At 36.4% G+C, this 9,509-nt stretch overlaps 1 protein-coding gene across 1 annotated transcript in view; it reads right to left on the bottom strand.

Annotated features, from left to right (window-relative positions):
• Window positions 1-7,787, bottom strand: part of LOC123528334 (uncharacterized) — a gene marked incomplete at its 5' end in the record, with an annotated part of 64,016 nt that extends 56,229 nt beyond the window's left edge. The window contains 4 exon segments of the mRNA XM_053532200.1: window positions 481-993; window positions 1,503-1,553; window positions 1,806-2,306; window positions 7,734-7,787. Of these exon segments, the coding sequence (XP_053388175.1) occupies window positions 481-993; window positions 1,503-1,553; window positions 1,806-2,306; window positions 7,734-7,787 (1,119 nt within the window).
• Between the last annotated feature and the right edge of the window lie 1,722 nt (window positions 7,788-9,509).

The raw sequence follows: 9,509 nt of genomic DNA on the forward strand, positions 1-9,509 counted from the left end.
CTATCGGTTTATCAAACATACAGAACTACCCTGAGAACCCTATAAAACTGGCCAGAAACAGTTCCGGTGGGATTTAAAAACTGTCTAGCTTAAAATTACCAAATATTGCAAGTCGAAAAATGCAAAATAGAGTTTTTAAACCTGTGAACTGCATGTCAGGTCATTACAGTAAAGACGCGTATTAAGTTTCAAGTCATTGCAACAAGCGGTAATTCAGATCCAACAATTTGGCATACAGTACTATTGATTTCAAGTATATTTTTAAGAAAATGTTCATTTAAAAACTTTTTTGAAGAAAATAGTATATGTCGACATATATACTTTGACGCTCCATAAATAGCCGTTTTTGGGCATGATAAACAATCACGCAGGTATTTATGCACTGTGCTGTAGTTATCTATTACGCTATCAGTATTTTCTAAGTTGTACTTATTCGTTTTAGTCTGTTATTTTTATATTATTTTATTAAAAAATATTTACCCATATCGGAACTATCTTGTTCACCGGTGGGCGATAAAGGTTCGTCCTTAACTACTATATCTCCAAAACCTCTACCTGACAACTTGATTCGATGGTTCAGCAAAGCGTGTCCCGAATAAGTCTTTAAAACCTTAGCAAAGCGGGATTTTTCACACGTTATTATCACGTTCAGTTTTCCTTGAATCACAGCTGCATAAATCAAGTCAAAGTTGTGCAGCCATCCTTCAACAAAGGACGTGTTGTATCTGAATTTGCCTGCAAATTCATCAATTATTATTACGCTGACTTCGCCAAGGTTCACCTGTTTCCAGTCGCTAGCTGCTGTAAGAACTACACACTGGTTCTTAGCATAAAGCGATGAAACCAGGTTCAACGCAAATCTAGTCGTTCCACTTCCTTTAGGCCCTGTAATAACAACCGCCTTATGTTCCTTGAATTTCTCTCTTGCTGACTTCATCAACGTTTGATCAGTGACATCAGTTTTGCATACCTCAATATATGCATCTGAATGCGCTACAATAATGTAAAACAAGAAGGTCATTGTGACTCTCACCCGCTCATCTGAAATCGACTACTGACGTTGAATATATATGGAATACTAGTCTAAATCTAAAATGGTAACAATTGTGTGTAGAATTAAAAAAACATAAAACATATCTAGTCCACCCTATCTAAACAAATTTGAGAGGGACCTAAAAGCATGTTACGGACACGTTTGCTGTAATTCTGATTAGAAGATGTTTAAGTAAATTGTTGACGACGGACGATGGACGCCGCACCAACCACATACACTTATAGCGCACGCAGAAACTTCGGTCCAGGTGAGCTAAATGTAATACTGTAAAATTCTTTAATAGTTGACTTCTGTTTTTAAAAACAATATAAGATAAAACAAATAATCGTTGTAAAATTTAAGATGTAACTTACATGTATACAATATCTACCCAAATATTAGTAAATTTCACGTCAATATTTACATGCATCAACACATGTTCATATTCCCCAAGTAAATCAAAACAAACCTAGCATATTTCCTAGAACTCCGCCAGTATCCCGTCTCTTATATGAGTGACCTGAAAAAAAATTCAAAGTTAAATATGAATGTTCTATATCATACGCGGGTCATCGTTTTTAAAAGCCATCAACAACGGTGGACGAAGACACCTGTTGCACCCCTGCACCTGTCTAGAATCATCCACAAGTCATCTTGATAACTTGCGGTATTTAAATATAAACAGGAAAGTACGCATGAGAGAAATAAAATTGAGATCTACGTTGTAATTTAAATAAGACACTAACTGTAATGTATATGAAAACAACTTTACGTGTTTCTAGATCAACCGGGTTATCTTCATCAGTTGGTCTGTGCAGTTCAACGATATCTTCAAATAACTGCATGTCGTTGTGTTCCTTCCAGGCTTCAACCACTGAATGTTCTGACACTATCACAACATCTACTCTAGATTCTTTGTCTGACATTTTAGCAGAATCTTGCATGCTTTGAAATGTATCACATAATTCTCTCCGGCTTCGAGGGTCGTCTATAACAACACGGTCATGGAAAGGTTCGCAGTATATAACAAGATCCGTTTCCTCCGGGTCCACATGTCTCCAATCGTCTAGCTTTTTTATTTCAACACATCTGGACATGAGGTAGTTGCCCGAACTTTTGATGGCCGATAATACAGTTGCAAGGTAACTAGTGTTCTCATGGCCGCTAACCACGACGTAGTGATTATCTCGCAATTTACGCCGGACTGCGCCTTCTTCTTCGTGCGGCTCAAAATCTTCAGGAAGTTCTCTTGCCAGTGTTTGCTCAAAATGACCTGTATGACAAATTAAACATAAAATCAGTATGAAAGACATAGGAACAAGTTCTTTCTGTAACTTTTAGTACATTCAAATGCATACAACAAATAAATCAGAAATGACAAAGAAATGTTTCCTGCAGTTAGTGTATGCAATGTTTAAAACCTTGAATGATCAATAAGAATAAAGTGATTGTTACAATAAAATACCAACTGCTTTAGCAGCAAGTAACAATTATCAAAAACAAGATATTAATCCTTTTTCCGAAAAACATATGTCTCCGACCACTACCGCAGACAATTTCCAGCACAAATCACAGAACCATAACATTCAAATGATATACGCAACTAGGCTTGGAAGTGATCACTTCTGTGAAGTTTGGTGAATTTCATTCAGCGGTATAAAGGATATAGTACAGACATCGTCGAATTCGACAAATCAAGGCTCATGATCCACTGAAAATCATTTAAGGTAGTTCTACACGTTTTATAAACCGGAAGTGATGGCGTAACGTCATTTATCCGGAAAACGTAGAATAAAGCCTGGATTTGGCGTACGGAAGTGAAGATCATTTTATGAATTAATCGCAACCTGTGAGTAAATTTATTACAATAGCACTGTTTCTATATTTCTAAAGTCAAAATATTAAGTATTAAAATATATGACACCTTAAATAATTCAAAATAATGTCTTAAAATTAGCGTGAAATGTCCGGTTCACTTTAATCATGGTCAAACATCTTCAAAATAAGCACACGGACATATAAATTTTATTTCATCAAATTATAGGCCATGTCTTTATTCACTACTGTGAGAAGTTTCATCAAAATCTACATTTTAGAAAAAATTCTATTCGCGAAAATATTATGAAAGTTTTGATTTTCCCATAGATTCCCATTATGAAATATTGCATGAGGTCCATATTTTTCAAATCAGTCTAGCAAAATCAAACACACCATCTTTTTATTTGCTGAAATTTCTAGGTATATTCTGAAGTTTTGAAAAAAATCAGAGTTTAATCAAATTCTACATTGTAGAAAAAATTTCGATCCAAACGTGCAGAACTACCTTAACCAGGACATGCCAATGATACGCACTATTACGCTTCGCACTAATCAGTCGTGGGGTTTGGTGAAATTCAGCCAAGGGGTGTACAGTAAGAGGTTCAAACACGGTAAAATATGACAAATCAAGGCTCATGACTCCGCTGACAATCATTTAACCAGAACATGCCAATGATACGCACTATTACGCTTCGCACTAATCAATCGTGAGGTTTGGTGAAATTCAGCCAAAAGATGTACAGTAAGAGGTTCAAACACTGTAAAATATGACAAATCAAGGGTCATAACCTGGCTGAAAATCACTGATCCGGACCTTGCAGATGATATGAATGAGCTTGGCAATGATAACTCCTGTAGGGTTTGGTGGAAATCTGCACAATGGTGAATGAGAAGCTGCCAAAATATCGTACAATTTGAAAAATAAAAGGCAAAACTCCATTGAAAATCATTGAGCCAGAACATGCCGATAATATGCATAATAAGACTTGGCACTGAGCATTCCTGTTAGGTTTGGTGGTAAAATGTCCTAATGAATTAGAGGAGTGACCAAAACATTATAAAAATTAGCGAATAAAGGGCAATAACTCTGCTGAAAAACACAGAACCGGAACATGTCGATTATATGCACAACTAGTCTTAGCAATGGTCACTTCTGTAAAATTTGGTGTAATTCCTTCAGTACTGTCGGAGCAGTTGCGCGGAAAAAATAAAATGCGATAAAAACAAGGTCATAACTCAGCTGAAAATCATTGAACCGGAACATGCCGACAATATGTCAAATGAGGCTTGTCACTGATCACTCCTGATAGCTTAAGTGGAAATCCGCCCAATGATATAAGAGAATCGGCCAAAACATCATAAAATTTGATGAATCATGGGTCATAAAGCTCTCCGCTTAAAATTACTGAAGCGGAAAATGCCGACGATATGCACAACTAGGCTTGCCACTGATCGCTCTTGGACATTTTGGGTCGTGTCGGAGGAGTCAGCAGACCAATGAGCATTGTTAGAGTAACCCGAGTTACTGGTTTTGCACAATAAGTATCAAAACGAAGGTAGGTAATTACGTAAATAAAAGGAAAAAGGTCTACTCGTGAGATGATAAATATTAAAATATAACAAGAGCTCGTAGAAAAACCCTCCTTGATACATTCAGTAATTGCACAAGGAACAGAAATTATTTGGTCACTGTGCACATAAGTTCTACTGTTCTTGGTCAAAGTTACCTTTACCTTTGACCTATTGAGCTCAAAATCAATAGGGGTATGATAAACCTCCCTATTAATTTTCGTGATCCAAGGCCCAAGTATTCCTAAGTTTTCGTCCGGACACATTTCAACTGTTCTTGATCACTGTGACCTTGAACTTTGAACTACTGATCTCAAAATCAATAGGGGTCATTTGCTGGTCATGACCGACCTCCCTATTAAGTTGTGTGATCCTAGGCCTAAAAATTCTTGAGTTATCATCCGGAAACCGCTTCACTGTTCCTGGTGACTGTGACTTTGACCTTTGATCTACTGACCTCAAAATCATTAAGGTCATTTGCTGGTCATGACCAACCTCCCTTTCAAGGTCCTAGGCCCAAGCGTTGTTGAGTTATCGTCCGGAAACCGTTTGACTGTTCTTCGTCACTGTGACCTTGACCTTTGACCTACTGATCTCAAATCAATAGAGGTCATTTGCTTGTCATGTTCAACCTCTCTATTAAGTTTTGTGATTTTAGGCCGAAAAGTTCTTTCACTGTTTCTGATAAATGTGACCTTGACCTTTGATCTACTGACCTCAAAGTCACTAGGGTCATTTGCTGGTCATGACCTAGCCTGGGAACCCGTTGATAATACTTTTGCTTTCTCAGAATAAATCAAAGTATCAAAGATCCCAATTAGTTTGCGCTTATTAATTGGCATTCATTGTGTTTCTGATATTGTCAACGCCTGGGGAAATCTGGAGGAGTTTCCTTGTCACTACTGATTATCGACTTTCTATAAATATCCAGATTAACATTTGATCATATTTGCGCTTGTTTGAAACGAAAACGAGGCAATGATGTCGAAAATTCGACAATTTTCGTAGATCACTAGATCTGCATTAATACATGTTACAATTTGATAGCTATGACGCACATTTAAGTTTATTCTGACATATTTAAAAGTCGTTACAACTTGCTGGAAAAGCTATGGGAGGTACAAACTGGTATTTGTCTTTGGCCCGGAAATGTTCGGAAACCTTCGTCAGTACACGATTCCGAAGTGTCTTTTCCGTGAAAATTCCGTTTCTATTTTTAACCATGGATTATTGCTTTCAACAGTTATCGTTCTTTATCATACACCCGCATCTGTAATATAGGTGACGCTGCGGTCGGAAAACAGGTTTCCCCAGGCTGTCAATTTGCAGGTAGAAAAAATGTTAAAAATTGTCAGACTAGTCATGACCAACCTCCCTTAAGGAGGTAGGTTTCCTTCATATTTATATGTGCGAATGTCCAACCGGAAGCTAACGTGATGATTCACGACGGCGTTTTCGACAAACTAAATGTGTCTGTATATTCATTCTTCTGAAAATTAATCATGAACCTGTCTTCGATCTGACGCTTTATGGTTTAATAATGCAGAAATAATGAATAAATTGCCGCAGAAACGCTTCAAAACAATGTTGCCTTAAAATGACGTCACTGACGTCATGACGTTACGTGTCAGTTACCGCGCAAAATTAATAGCTTTTATCTTGAAAGTACGTAATTCTGTGCATTTTCTTTACTTTAACTATTTTCAAATAACCATTATTTGCTGAAATATTTTTATGAGTCTTTTGCTCTGAATAATAATCAATATTTTGCTTCTTTTATGTAGATATATTGAAATGTTATGCGGAATGTAAGAAAATGGATGATGATAAGCAATGTTATTTGGAATATAGCTGGGTGAAAGGTTACTTGTTACGGCCATTTTCAAATAAAAAATCTAGCAGTTTGATTTCTAATACCTATTTTTCAGGTTCCGTTGATAATTTGTTACTTATGTACTAAAACTAAGATCTAAAATTGTTGCAATTTCAGTAGAAATTGTGGTATCTTGAATTTAATTGATGTTACCATGGAAACGAAGCCCGTGACCTATGTATCTAAATGTAAAATTTAAAAGCGTTGACACTGGTCTATTTAAGAAACACAGCTTCGGCTTTTTATTTTCATTTCAACAATATCCATGAGAATAAAAGCAGCATGCTGAACGATTTTTCCATGAAAAATTCCAGACGGGGGGTACTGCTGTAAGTATTCTAAGCTTAGAAATTTGTTTGAATAAATGCAAATAACACGAAAATATAACTTACGTTAGAAATAATATGTTTTAAAGCTACATCAACTAGAAAGATAATCTTATTCAATACTTTTTATAAAAAATTAGGACAAAAAGCAAGATATAAGCTATTTTAAACATCTCTGCTGCCATGGTTACTTTAAACTTTAAGAAAAATAGGGTACCATGTAAAGTGCTTAGTATTTGCTAATAATATTACCCAAATATTCCATGTTGGTCATTAACAGAATGGCACTGAGGCCGTCGAAAACCCCTATTTTTATACATACATTTTTGTAGTTGTTTAAAAATGAGAGAAAATGCGTTACCATGGAAACACGAGCCCCGCGACATATACATTTTAAGCTTATATTAGAAAGCTAACGTGCATATTAGTAAAATTATCAATTATGCAGACTTCTACGGATATCGATGAAACTAAAATACACTGAAAAGTGTTAAATATCCGTATTTTCCTTCTTCTTTCAATATGAAATACGTTTGGAGGGTCATGTTCTTCAAACCTGGATAAAAATTGAACTTGAAGGGACAGAGACAAACGAAATTGAGATTGTAGCAGTTAAAACTTCATATTACACGAAATACAAAAGAATGCTGCGGTTCAACTAATTTGAATTTACCCTTGTAAAAAGGTAACCTATCTCCTTAAAACGTTCATGGTCCTAAGCCCAAGCGTTCTTGAGTTGCCGTCCAGAAACCGTTTAACTGTTCTGGGTCACTGTGACCTTGACTTTTGACTTACTGATCTCAAAATCAATAGGGGCCATCTGCTGGTTATTTCCAACCATCCTATCAACTTTAATGATCCTAGGCCCAAGCATTCTTGAGTTATCATCAGGAGACCGATTGGTCTACATAGCGACCGACCGACCGACCGACACACCTACATCTGCAAAACAATATACCCCTCCTTCTTCGAGGGGTGGGTGGGCGATAAAATGACTGGATAAGAGATTAAAAAAACCTTTCATGATCTATTAATGGGTTAAAGAAATTTTCAACATAAATGTTGTTATGAGTATTTTGGCACGTGAAAATACAATGCAGTCAATATAGTATACCTCTTAACTTCTTTAGAACAGGGTCATCTATTTTCTGTCTTTTACTCTTCCCACCTGTAAAACAGCACATTCTTACGTTCACCAGCTATTTGTAAAAATCTGATATGTTATGTCTTTGAAGTGGACAAAAACAAACTCTTAAATCAAAATGATTACACCACTCCAAATAAAACAAGAGGGCCATGAAGGCCCTGTATCGCTCACCTGACCTATTGACCTAAAGATCATCAAGATCAACATTCTGACCAAGTTTCATTAAGATATGGTCATAAATGTAGCCTCTAAAGTGTTAACTAGCTTTTCCTTTGATTTGACCCGGTGACCTAGTTTTTGCCCCCACATGACCCAGATTTGAACTTGACCTAAAGATCATCAAGATTAACATTCTGATTAAGTTTCATGAAGATACAGTCATAAATCTGGCCTCTAGAGTCTTAACAAGCTTTTCCTTTGATTTGACCTAGTGACCTAGTTTTTTAACACACCTGACCCAGATTTAAACTTGACCTATAGATCATCAAGATTAACATTCTGACCAAGTTTCATTAAGATATGGTCATAAATGTGGCCTCTAAAGTGTTAACTAACTATTCCTTTTATTTGACCCCGTGACCTAGTTTTTGACCCGACATGACCCAGATTCGAACTTGACCTAAAGACCATCAAGTTTAACATTCTGACTAAGTTTCATGAAGATATAGTCAAAAATGTGGCCTCTAGAGTGTTAACAAACTTTTCCTTTGATATGACCTAGTGACCTAGTTTTTGACTCCATCTGACCCAGATTTAAACTTGACCTAAAGATTATCAAGATTAACATTCTGACCAAGTTTCATTAAGATATGGTCATAAACGTGGCCTCTACAGTGTTAATTAGCTTTTCCTTTGATTTGACCCGGTGACCTAGTTTTGACCCGACATGACCCAGATTCAAAATTGCCCTAAAGATCATCAAGTTTAACATTCTGACTAAGTTTCATGAAGATATAGTCATAAATGTGGCCTCTAGAGTGTTAACAAGCTTTTCCTTTGATATGACCTAGTGACCTAGTTTTTGACCCCACCTAACCCAGATTTGAACTTGAGCTATAGATCATCAAGATTTGACCAAGTTTCATTAAGGTATGGTCATAAATGTGGCCTCTAGTGTAAACTAGCTTTTCATTTGATTTGGCTTGGTGACCTAGTTTTTTATCCTACATGACCCAGATTCAAACTGGACCTTAAGATCATCAATATTAACAATCTGACCAAGTTTCATGAAGATACAGTCATAAATGCGGCTTCAACAGTGTTAACAAGCTTTTCCTTTGATTTGACCTGGTGACCTAGTTTATGATCCCAGATAACCAAATATCGAACTCGTCCAAGATTTTATTAAGGGTAACATTCTGACCAAGTTTCATTAAGATTGGGCCAAAAATGTGACCTCTAGAGTGTTAACAAGCTTTTTCTTTGATTTGACCTGGTGACCTAGTTTTTGACCCCAGATGACCCAATATCGAACTCGTCCAAGATTTTATTGAGGGTAACATCCTGACCAAGTTTCATTAAGATTGGGCCAAAATTGTGACCTCTAGAGTGTTAACAAGCTTTTCCTTTGATTTGACCTGATGACCTAGTTTTTGACCCCAGATGACTTAATATCGAACTCATCCAAGATTTTATTGAGGGTAACATTCTGACCAAGTTTCATTAAGATTGGGCCAAAAATGTGACCTCTAGAGTGTTAACAAGCTTTTCCTTTGATTTGACCTGATGACCTAGTTTTTGATC

This window comes from Mercenaria mercenaria, unplaced genomic scaffold (assembly GCF_021730395.1).
Source record: "Mercenaria mercenaria strain notata unplaced genomic scaffold, MADL_Memer_1 contig_1008, whole genome shotgun sequence".
Classification (NCBI taxonomy): Eukaryota; Metazoa; Mollusca; class Bivalvia; order Venerida; family Veneridae; genus Mercenaria; species Mercenaria mercenaria.